The 12,666-nt window shown below is 37.9% G+C and overlaps 1 protein-coding gene across 2 annotated transcripts in view; it reads right to left on the reverse strand.

Moving 5' to 3' along the window:
* Window positions 1–12,666, reverse strand: part of FAM193A (family with sequence similarity 193 member A) — a 102,191-nt gene that overhangs the window by 67,075 nt on the left and 22,450 nt on the right. For both annotated transcript variants that reach the window (XM_067558927.1, XM_067558926.1), the window contains exon 2: window positions 7,215–7,280. In XM_067558927.1, the coding sequence (XP_067415028.1) occupies window positions 7,215–7,280 (66 nt within the window). The remainder of the gene's footprint in view (window positions 1–7,214; window positions 7,281–12,666) is intronic.

Here is a 12,666-nt window from a genome sequence, read left to right on the forward strand (position 1 = left end):
ATTGCTATTATGAATAAGACTCCATAATTGCATATTTCATTTAAATAAAAAATTACTTGTGAAGGTATGGACTACAGCTTTCCCCTATTAAATTATTGAATAGTAGAAGCTAAAATAGTACAGAAAAATTAAACTCATTTCACTATTTTAAATGTTTATTGTTTTTTGTTTTAAAGAGAAAAAAATTAGGAAAACATAATATCTCCTTGGACTTCCTTCCCTCTTCTTGTCTGCTACCAGCCTAGCTGCTCTTTCAGCAGCAGTTTGTGACCCAAAACACTTTTAACTAACTTTGCTATAAACACTGGATTTAGCTTTTACAAATCAGAAATGGATTAAAAGAGGGCCCCAAACATCTTTGGAATGAAGTCAGCTTGGCATCTTAAAGCTATCCCTGCTTCCTCCAGACCCTCCTCAGGATAGTGGGTGTAAATAGGACCAAGTTTCCAGCAATAAAATGCCTACTGTGCACCATCCAAAAATGGATCTCTAACATAAATGCCCAATCAATTAGACTGCAGCTTTGAACAATCAGTGCTCAGACTCAAACTTCAATTCTCCTACCCTGCATGTGGATTTATAGATCCCAAGCCCAGAAGGGTCCACTGTGATCACCTAATCTGACCTCCTTTACAACATAGGTCATAGAACTTTCCTAAAATAAATTCCTAGGGCATATATTTTAGAAAAAACAACCAAGCTTGATCCAAAAATCAATCGGTGATGGAAAATCCACCACGACCCCTGGTAAATAGTTCCAATGGTTAATTACCCTTTCTTTTAAAAAAAATTTGTCCCTTATTTCAATATTGAATTTGTTGAGCTTCAATGTCCAGCCATTAGATGTTGTTATGCCTTTCTCTGATAGAGCGAAGAGCCCATTATTAAGTATTTACAAGCTAGAATACTCAAGGAGCTCATTGAGGAGATATCTGAGCCATTAACAATTTTCTTCGAAAAGTCACAGAAGCTGGGAGAGATTACAGAGGACTGGAAAAGGGCAAATATAGTGCCAATCTATAAAAAAGGGAAATAAGGACAACCCAGGGAATCACAGACCAGTCATCTTAACTTCAGTACTCAGAAAGATGATGGCGCAAATAATTAAGCAATCAAATTGCAAAAACCTAGAAGATAAGGTAATAAATAAGGATACGATTCTGTCGTGGAGGTCACAGATTCCATGACCTCCTGGGACCTCTGACTTCTGGAATTGGCCGCCGGAGCAGCTGACTGGCAGTCAGCCCTAGGACTCCACCTGAGCAGCCTCTGCTGCAGAAGCAGCAAAGGGGCTGGAGCAGCTGAAACACCAGCAGGGCTCTGTTTCTCCATGCTGTGGGTATTTTTTGACTTTTACTACAAATACCCATGACAGAACCTTAACTTTAATGATAAGTAACAGTCAGCATGGATTTGTCAAGAACAAATCATGTCAAACCAACCCAATAGCTCTCTTTGATAGGGTAACAAGCCTTGTGGATAGAGGGGAGGCGATAAGTGTGGTATATCTTGACTTTAGTAAGGCTTTTGATATGGTCTCGCATAACCTTCTCATAAACAAGCTAGGGAAATACAACCTAGATGGAACTATTATAAGGTTGGTGCATAGCTGGTTGGAAAACCATTCCCAGAGAATAGTTATCAGTGGTTCAGTCAAGCTAGAAGGCCATATTTAGTGGGGTCCCACTGTAATCAGTTTTGGGTCCAGTTCTGTTCAATATCTTCATCAATGATTTAGATAATGACAGAGAGTACACTTATAAAGTTTGCAGACGATACCAAACTGGGAGTGGTTGCAAGCGTTTTGGAGGACAGAATTAAAATTCAAAATCATCTGGACAAACTGGAGACATGGGTTGAAATAAACAGGATGAAATTCAATTAGGACAAATGCAAAGTATTCCACTTAGGAAGGAACAATCAGTTGCACATATACAAAATGGGAAATGACTGCCTACGAAGGAGTATTGCAGAAAGGGATCTTGGGGTCATATTGGATCACAAGCTAAGTATGAATCAACAGTGTAACACTGTTTAAAAAAAAAAAAAAAAAAAAAAAAAAAAAAAAAAAAGCAGCAAACATCATTCTGGCATGTATTAGTAGGAGTGTTGTAAGCAAGACATGAGAAGTAATACTTCCTCTCCACTCCGCGCTGATTAGGCCTCACCTGGAGTAATTGTGTGCAGTTCTGGACACATTTCAGGAAAGATGTGGACAAACTGGGAAAAAAAGTCCAGAAAAGAACAACAAAAATGATTAAAGGTCTAGAAAAATTGACCTATGAAACGAGATGGAAAACTTGGGTTTGTTTAGTCTGGAGAAGAGACGACTGAGGGGGGACATGATAATAGTTTTCAAGTACATAAAAGGTTGTTACAAGGAGGAGGGAGAAAAATTATTCTCTTTAACCTCTGAGGATAAGACAAGATGCAATGGGCTTAAATTGCAGCAAGGGCATTAGGAAAAACTTCCTAACTGTCAGGATAGTTAAGCATTGGAATAAACTGTGAAGGGAGGTTGTGGAATCTTCATCGTTGAAGTTTTTTAAAGAGCAGGTTAGATAAACACTTGTCAGGGTTGGTGTAGATAATACTTAGTCCTGCCTTGAGTGTAGGGGACTGGACTCTCGAGGTGCCTTCCAGTCCTACAATTCTATTATTTGTTCCCTATCTAGATACTCAGACTGTGACCAAGCCACCCTTTAACCTGCTCTCTGGTAAACTAAATAGATTCAACTCCTACATTCTGTCACTATAAGGCATGTTTTCTAATCCTTTAATCATTCTCATGGTTCTTCTCTAAATCCTCTCCAATTTGTCGTCAATGTTCTTCTTGAATTGTGGACACCAGAACTGGACACAGTATACCAGCAGCCAAATATAGAGGTAAAAATCTCTCTCCTCCCACTCAAGATTCCCGTTCATGCATCCAAGGATCCCATTAGCCCTTTTGGCCTCAGCATCACACTAGGAACTCATGTTCAGCCGATTTTCCACCTGGCCCTTCCCCCAAAACACTTTTTCAGTCACTGCTTCCCAAGATAGAGTCCCACCATCTTTTAAGTATGGCCTACATTTATATTTGGTTGTATTAAAACACATATTGTTAGCTTGTGCCCAACTTTCCAAGCAATCCAAATCACTGTGAATTATTAACCTTTCCTCTTCATTTACCACTCCTCCAATCTTTGTGTCCTCTGAAAACTTTACCAGTGATGATTTTGTGTTTTCCTCTAGATCACTGATTAAAAATGTTCAATAGTGTAGAACCAAGCACTGCTCCCTGCAGGACCCCACTAAAAACGCACCCTGTCAATGATGGCTTCCCATTTAGAATGACATGTTGAAACCTCTCAGTTAGCAAGCTTTTATTCCATTTAATGTGTGCCATGTTAATTTCGTATAATTCTAGTTTAATAAAAATGTTGTGTGGTATCAAATCAAACGTATTTTATGATTTGTATGTGATTATTTGTATGCTGTGCTGATTGTGCAATTATAGATCTAATTAGTTGTTAGGGTGCCTGTGCTTTTTGTACGAGTGTTTATAGTTTAAAGAAATAATTACAAGGCTATATTCACATTTCTTGTAACAGATTCAGTGATATTACATCAGTATCTAGTGAACATTGCAAATTGTTGGGAGAAGAAAAAGATCTAGATTTTGCTTCCACTGAGTCAATTGTAAAATGCCTACTGATTTTAATGGGACACGATCAGGTCCCAAACAACAAGAGCTTCACCATCAAAAAAATTGGCAACATGAAATGTGTTTCTGTACAGCAGAGGACAGAATCCACCTCACTCCTCCTAAGCTATGTTGTTCCTGCTGTGATGAAAGGAGTATATAGTGGCAAAAACTTATTTATTTTAGTAAGGACAGTAGAAGGCAGATATCAATGAATATCACAAAGAAAGCAACCGGTTAAACAAGGTGCAATTTAATATGGTCACTTTTCAAAGTAGAATCACAATTTTAAATGTTTGTCATTTAGACAAAACAACCTATTATATATTACACATAAAAACTACATTAAAGGAATATTAAGGTTGCAAAATCTAGCACTCAAAAGTTAGGAAGTGCCAGAATTAAGGGGGATGAGGCATGCACTTTGCCAGTGGGTTTCACAAGTATTTGCTGACAGTGAAGGAATAAATGGTCACACTCAGGAATCTTGGGTTCCAGTCAAGATTATGAAAGGGAGTGTTCTCTAGTGTTCTGCCCCTGTTCCCCACAAGCCTGACCCCTTCTGCTCATCCAGTCAATGCTTGGTCTTCCTTCCCAGCCCCACTGATTCTCAGTCATCCATTCTCCCCAGCACCCAGTCCCCTTATCCAATTGCAATTTTCCCACTTTTCCCAGTTCCCTGCACTGCCTCCACCCTAGGCTCCCAGTCAAGCTTTCTCTTCCCCCTCTGGCTTCCAGTCCCAGTCTACCTGCCCAGCCAGACCCAGTCTCCCCACCTTGACTGTCTGTCTGATCTCAGTCTCTTTCTAGCAGCTGGTTTCCCCAACTCCCAGTCTCTGCATAATCAGCCCCAGGCACCACTGCGCCCAGTCTCTGTCTCCCCCCAAACTGCTTGGCCAAATCTACTCCCTCTGGCACACACAATCCTGGGGAGAGAGACTCCCTGCTCTCAGTTCTAGTTCTTGGCACCACAGCAGCCTGTAGCAGCTGAGACCAACAACTACTGGAATAGTCTTACTCATCCCCTGCAATCCTGAGTCCGTGCAGATGGAATCTTCAAAGAATTTAGCTGCCAAACTATAACAAGTCTCTATAGAGTTAGTGCAATTTGAGATTTTTCAAAATCTTATAATTTAATCAGATTTACAAGGGAAGAGCAAAGGGCACGTCTCTGACATAAAGGCCATCCCCTACCATATTTCAATGTCTTTCTCCAAAAGTATGGAGGCACTAGGACTTCTTAATGACCGTAGATGGGTTTTGTTTTGGTTTTTTTAAAGCACATAGGGAAATACAACATTTCAATATTAACAAATAGCCAGTACGGTTTGCAAACATACTGAAAGTTTGCAAGGTTAGAGTATGGCTGGATCTCTGACACTGACTTTGGAACAACAAGGAGGATCATGGCAAGATGTGGACTCATCTTATTTGTCTCCCATTAACCCTATTCTTTTCCTCATTGCAGCAACAACCTCCATCCCCTAATGCTGATATCTGAAAATAATCTGCCTGTATTTTCCCCACTGCAGCATCAGGCAGTCAATGCTGGGAACAGAAAATTCTCAAGGTTGAGATTGGCATCAAAAGCTTTCTACAGTCATTCTGGCTGTAGAATCCCTGGCCTTCATAAAAACACAATGATTTCAGACAGTCATGTTGTACTATCGATCCTCTGCCCCCAAACTTTCTCCAGCAAGTGGAAGGGTAATGAGTGTTCCTAAGGTGTTCAGCCAGCTGTTTTAACTACCTTTGAAACTGACTATTTACAAGTTCACTTGCCTGCTCCTGATCTCACATGCAAACTGCAGGCACCTTACCATTTCCTGCTCCAGTACTTTGCACTGGGGAGAAAGTGCTTTCCTCTGTATTTTTCCCTCATGCACACTTCCATTATAGGGACTTTTAAGTGGGGAGAAACCCTCTCAATCATCAACATATCCCGACGCTCGCTCTTTTAAATACGTGAGGGTCAGAGAAGCTGGACTCCAGCCTTCCTACAGGGGTTTGTAGAGTCAGTCTAGATTTTTGCATTGCAGTACAAGTAAAAATAAAACTAGTCAGTATTATTTAAAAAAAAAACCAACACAAAAAGCAGAAACAATCATTTCAAAGGCTGGCCATCTAGAAGATTCCCTTTGTTTATAAAATCAGAATCTCTCAAAAGAATCTGCATTTACAGAACAGTTTTAAAAGTTGAACAACAAATGTTTGGTTCATAAAATGAGAAACACATCACTTGAGATTCAAACAGAGGTGGAGCAACTTATAACAGTAGTAGTTTCTAAACAAATTTTGTATTTTCACAAAATAAACATTTACCATCTTTATTATGGACAGACATACCAACTTCTTGTTACCTCTGACACAGAAGAATTGCAACTAGTCTCACATACATCTTGATGCAATTAATCAATTCTAAACCCCTACTTCCATATCTTTGCAACTTTCTCAGAAACATGAAGCTGAAAAGTGCATGGATACTTTTATCCACAATAATAGTTGAGCTCTTTTTCAATTACATGAACTTGAATCTAAATCCATACTTATGTACATTTCACAAGTCACATTTTCTAGGTAAAAAAAGTACAACTTCTGGGGAAAAATTTGTACTTTGCTAATCAAATTTCAAAACCTGCCATAGCCCTCAATGAGGAAGAGTATCTGATGTCTACAGAAGTTTGCTTATAATTTATCTGTTAACAAATTTGGAAGGAGAGAAACATAAGTATTCAAGTAATGCTGATCAATCATTTAAGTTTGTTTCCAAGAAGAATTTTTTTTGTCTTTAGAACAAAATTAAAATGTTAGTCGAGATAACCATTTAAAGTTTTCCCTATCCCTGTTTCTACCTCCAAGATTATTAGCTCAGTAATTGTTTTAAAATCTAATTTACTTTTCATAATTCATGCAGTCATTTTTGCACTTTGTTAGCTTGCCCGATGATACCATTTAGTCAGTTTCATAGGCATGCTAACACATTGCTGTTTGGAATATATATCCTACAGGAATTTTTTTTTTTTTTAAATTGTTTCATGATTAGGGTTTAGTACTTTAGTACTTGATTTAGCATCAATTAAGTCAGTGGAAACTTTAAGGGCTTCTCTATACTTACAGTGCTGCACCAGTGCAGCTGTGCCGCTGTGGCGCTTAGTGAAGACACTACCTACGCAAACGGGAGAGCTTCTCCCATCGACATAGGTATTCTACTTCCCACATAGAGGAAGTAGCTATGTTGAAGGGAGAAGCCCTCCAGTTGACATAGCGCTGTCTACACCAGGTGTTTGGTCAGTATAAGTGCATCACGCAGAGGTGTGGGCCCTTTGTGAAGTAGTTATACTGGCGTAAGTTTGTAGTGTAGACGAGGGCTACCACTGACTTCAGTGAACATTGAGTCAAGCCCTAAAACCTATATTTTTGGCTTATACTCTCAAATGAGGTCTCTGCCCCATTTTTGCACTTCAGTACTTTTGCCATTAATAAATCATTCAGTGACTATTGATAAACCAAACTTGATTGTACCTACCTGAGAAACACCTGTAAACTCTGACCCAACGGGACTGTCTGTAAACTGGGTACCATTTAATGAAACCTAGAGAACAACAACAAAAGAGTAGACTGATTATAATAGCTAAGTAATTTTCATTTTTTACTGCCTCAGAGAGAATGGCACTTGCTACCACCACAATGGTGCATATATCTATAATATTATAAGCCTTTTTCCAGAGGATTTATAGCTTGGAAATAATTATTTTCTCAGTGGTACCTGGCATAGAGACCAGAAAGACATTTTTTCCCTTTGTGTTAAAATGCTCCAAATGCAGAAGTTAACAATTTGGGCATCTCAGTTCTGCAGCATGAATAGGAATTGAATGGATCTATTATGAATGCAACTCAAATACCAAGTATAGATCAAAGTCACCCAATGGGATGGATGTAAGGACAAAAAATAAGATTGCCTGTTTTCTCAAATTTCCAGGTTCAGGTAGACCTTTCATTAACTATTCTGATTTTTGTATTTTTATCACCTCCTCAATTTACAAGGGTTTCACCTTGCAGGAAGTTCTGCATACTACAGCTTAGAAAAATAAGTTTTTATACATTAGCTAAGCAAGACTCTTCCCTACAGAAAATTTTTCTGAAATTAGATAATATATGTTAAAGCTAGAAGGAACCATTAGGATCATATAGCCTGATCTGCATAACACTGGCATAGAATTTCATCCAGTAATACCTGCATTAATCCCATCACTTCCAGTTGAATTTGAGACTATCTTTTAAAAGACTCATTTTCCATCCTATTCCCCATACACACTGAAGACCCTGAACTAAGCATTGCTTCATAAACCACAAATAACACTGTATGTCACTAAACCAGAAAAAAAACATAAATCAATGACAGTGCTCAAAATACAGAATGATCTGGTTATGAAATTATCTAAGAACAGGATTTCAATTCATTTGTAAGAGAAACAATGTGAAAGAGGGTGGGAAAGGAAGAACTTTCAAATGTCACATTTTTATTGTGTTGTCACAAGGGAGAGGAAGGAGATTTATCCCCATTTCCTTCTCTTTCTTTTGAGACTGCCCACCCCCTAAGATTTCAAACAGGTCTTCACTTTATTTTCATCCTCCCCACTGTCCTCCTTTCCCACTTCTGTCTATCCTTTTTTTGTGTTTCCCACTCCATTATGTAACATTAAATGAGGTAAGTGTAAGCAGCTAACTAAATACAACTGCTCTTACTTAAAAAGTATATTTGTGTCAGTTCTGCTGATTTCAATGAACAGAATATGTTTTTACTCCTGCTAGCACAACAGAGGCCATGAACCTTACAGTATGAGCTACAGTGTTATTCTGGCACATCAACAGAACTGTTGATGAATTTTCAATTTCAGTGCCAGACAGTCACACTACTGCAATTCCATTGTCTTCAGTGGGATTTTCACAAATGAAGCAGAGGGTACAACAGTGCAGCATATAGACCCCCTTCATTACTTGTGATAATGCAAAGAGGAAACAACCCTGATTCACTTGCAGTTCCTAGCAGGGTGGATAAAATTCAATGATTTTTTTTTTAAATCAGATTTTTTTTTTAATTTAAACCAGATTTCGTTTTTAAATCATTAATACTAAATATCTCTCATTTAAAAATAAGTTAGTTACAATTAAATTTCATCACAAACATGTTAAACCTACACTTACAGTCCTATAAAAATGAATTAATGGCTCTAGTCTGTCCAACCTAACTACCAGCTCTTGCTTCTTGAAAGTTCTGGGCTTTCAGTTTCTGTTTCTCAGCAGACTAACATCACATGTGCAAAGAAAGACACAGGTTGGATAGGATTGCTGTTGTTCTGTGCTTATGTGGTGGTGGAATTGAGCTGAGCAAGGCAGAGGAGTTAGTTAAGACACAGAGACAAAGGACGGAGGCAGAGTAGAAAGGAACAGAGGAGTGGACTGGAAAGAAAAAGGGAAGATATCATCAAGTACACACAGAGCTTCCTATATTCCCCCACATTTTTGCCACAGAAAAACTGTCATGGCTTCTGTGTGTAAGAGAGACCCTATCTGGGAATATTTTCAAGAAATTCTTTCCCTGGGTAAAAAAGGAAAACGTGTCAAGTGTAAGCAGTGCAAGAAGGAGATGCAGGGCCTAGTTGCAAGAATGAAACATCATAATGAAAACTGCTTTTTCGGAGAAAATGATGTGGATGAAGATGTGGATATGTCTAAGGAACAATGTGGATGAACCGGTTAGTAACCTAAATAATTCACTTTGCAAGGCATCATTCTTCAAGACTCTCTCTCTGCCTTTTAGTATAAGTGGGATTTAACAAGTAAATTCCCAAGCTGTTTGCTATGTTGGATGTTGCTAGAAAAAAAAGTTTAGCTTAGCTAATTCTTATGGCTTGTTTAATTAGTTAACTAGGTTTAGAGTCTATTACCCAAGTATACGGTACAGAAAGCTGCAGTAAGAGAAATCTAGAGTTGCCAGTTGCTACTAGGTTTCATTTTCTTATTTTAGATTACATAATACATGCCCGTTATTTGGAACATCATGGCCAGAGACCATAATGGTGATGCCATAAATCTATTCCCTATTTTACTTCAGCATAACTCAGCTTTCCCATGGAAACCCCTCCTATACTTGTTTTCTCAAAAAACAGAAGTGCCAGTGAGTTCTATGGGGCTTACTCCAAAATTAAGTGCACTCTAAGTGCAGTCAAGTCTTAGCTTTTTCGGTAATTTGGAATCGGATCTGCATCCTTGCTGAAAAAAATGTAAATGATTAACTGAATAATAGAGAGAAGAACTGAGAAGACCGACTATTCAAAATCATTTTTTAATTTTGTTTCAGGATCCCATTTAAACATAAGAGATTTTGACTGTTACTGTCTATCTGCAACAACTTCAGAGGCATCTGTTGGTACTTTTAGCAAAAGTGCTGCAACTAAACGTCAGACAACAAAGTATCAGTAGCAAGCAAAAGATTTCAATCATCCAGTAAAACCACCACCATGGATGGGTTTGTAGTAAGGACCAGCAAATACCAACAAGACACCATAGAGGAAAAGATTGCTCGGTTCATTTATGCCACAAATTCTCCTTTTCACATTATTGTTAACAATTAACACTTCATTGACATGGTTGAGTTCTTACGACCAGGCTACACTCCACTTGGTAGAGCAGACATTGATGGAAGGTTGCTAGATACAATGTTTGAGAAGGAACTTGAACAGTGTGCAAGAAATACCGAGAAGAAATTTGTCAGTTTAAGCCTTGATGGCTGGAGCAATATCCACAATGATCCAGTAATATGTGCCATGTGACAACAGAAGATGGGGTTGCATATCTGTCAGAAACAATAGATACATTGGGAAATGCCCATACAACAGAATATTTAAAAGAAGTGGCAGTGAAAGCTGTAATAAACTGTGAACAAAAATTCAACTGTCACGTGTGCAGTTTTGTCACAGACAACGCTGCAAACATGACAAAGATGAGAAGATACTTAAAAGAAGAAGAAACAGAAGGATGCTCCTTAGTAACATATGGCTGCAGTGCCCATTAATGCATCTTTTAGCCAAAGACTTAAGTAGTCTTCTCCAGGAATAAAAGAAATTGTTGTTGAAGTCGCAAAATACTTCCGTAACAACCATTTTGCTTCAGCTTCACTGAAGAGAGCAGGAGGATCCAAACTAATTCTCCCTCAAGATGTTCAGTGGAATTCTGTGGTTGATTGTTTTGAACAATTTATTAAGAATTAGCCTATTCTCATAAAATTTTGTAAAGAAAACCTTGATAAAATAGATGGAAGTATCTCATCCAAAATATCTAACATCGGATTAAAGAGGAATGTAGAGGATATCCTCAGTATACTGAAGCCTAAATCCATAGCCTTAAACAAACTTCAGAGAAATTGTTGCTGCATTGCTGATGCTGTCGAAATTTAGGAGGCACTTCAAGAGACATTGAAGAAAGAAATACCTCACCAGAAAGTTAAACTGCAGGCAATAAAGAAGCGAAGGAATCAAGCACTAACTCCACCTCATTTTCTTGCGAACATTCACGACCCAGATATAAAGGTAGATGCCTAACTTCTGAAGAAGATGCTGCTGCCATTGCATGGGCATCTCAAAATCACTCCTCAGTTATGCCAGTCATAATAAATTTTAGGGCTGGAGCAGAACCATTTAAACAGTTCATGTTTACTGATGATGTTTTGAACAAAGTCACTCTCCTGAATTGGTGGAAATCATTAGCCAGGCATCTTGAAACAGAGTTCCTTCAGTTGCTAAGCCAACTTTTCACAGCAGTAGCTTCCTCTGCAGGCAGAGAGAGAATATTTTCATCGTTTAGTATTATTCACTCAAAGCTAAGAAATCAATTGGGAGTTGAAAAAGCAGGAACACTCATATTTCTGTTTCAGTCTATGAATAAAAATGACAGTGGGAGTGGGGAAGATGAGAGCTAGTTACAGAAGTTTTAAGGACAGTGTATGTTTAGTTTTGTGATGAATTGTCTGTTAGAGTTAATAAAATTTGAAAATTAAAAAAAAAAAAAAAGTTTAAAGACAGCCGTCAGCCGGCAACTCGGGAGACTGCTGCAATTGCAAATGTGAAATATTTATGTAACATTTAAGATTTAGTTGAATAAAATATAAGTGCTATTGTGTTTGTGTATACGATTTAGTTCTTACCATTCCTAATGTACTACTGTTGCATCTGCAGCTTGACACAGATAATGAGTATTATGTACTATTTCCTAAATTAATAAAAATCAAGTTATCTAAAAAATTACACAAAGTATACCCTCCTAGATGTTGCAAAATGCTGTACTGAGTTGTAAATTAACGTTTTAGTGATTTGCACCATTGTTTAAGAAATATGTGAAGTAGTATCAGTGAGAAACTTGATTTAAATCAATGATTTTCTCTTGGTGATTTAAATCAATCCACCCTGGTTCCTAGGTAGCGTTTGAGGGCAGACAGTAAGGAAAAACGTATTTTAGTAGTAAATTAAGCATATTTGATCTAGAATCATTGGGACATAAATAGACATGGATCTATATGCCATTTTTACCCAGTCACTTTTCAAAGTAGTACCATACATTAAAACAAAGAAATGATGGAATTTGAGGTTCAAAGATTGTTGTATACTTGTACTTCATGGAGCCAAAGAAAGAAGTGTTTGGGATGAAGCAGATGGGATCTCTTGTTACTTGAGAGGTACTACTTAAATAATTAAGGCGTATAATTTATTTTTCAGGGTGTGAAATTGTTCACAGGCTATCACTACAGTGCTCGACCTGGTGCTTCCAATTTGGCTGGATTTGCTGTTTGTAAAACGTACAAGAAAAACAAACCTAATTTTCACTGCAAAAATAAAAAACGCACAAAAACTTTATTTTTTGGTGGGGAAATAGGGGAGAAAATTTACTTCTTTCATGTTTAGCATTTTGGAAACAAGGAAAAC

The sequence above is a fragment of the Emydura macquarii genome, unplaced genomic scaffold (assembly GCF_026122565.2).
Source record: "Emydura macquarii macquarii isolate MOO-44397 ecotype Brisbane River unplaced genomic scaffold, CSIRO-AGI_Emac_v2 contig_2199, whole genome shotgun sequence".
Taxonomy (NCBI): Eukaryota; Metazoa; Chordata; order Testudines; family Chelidae; genus Emydura; species Emydura macquarii.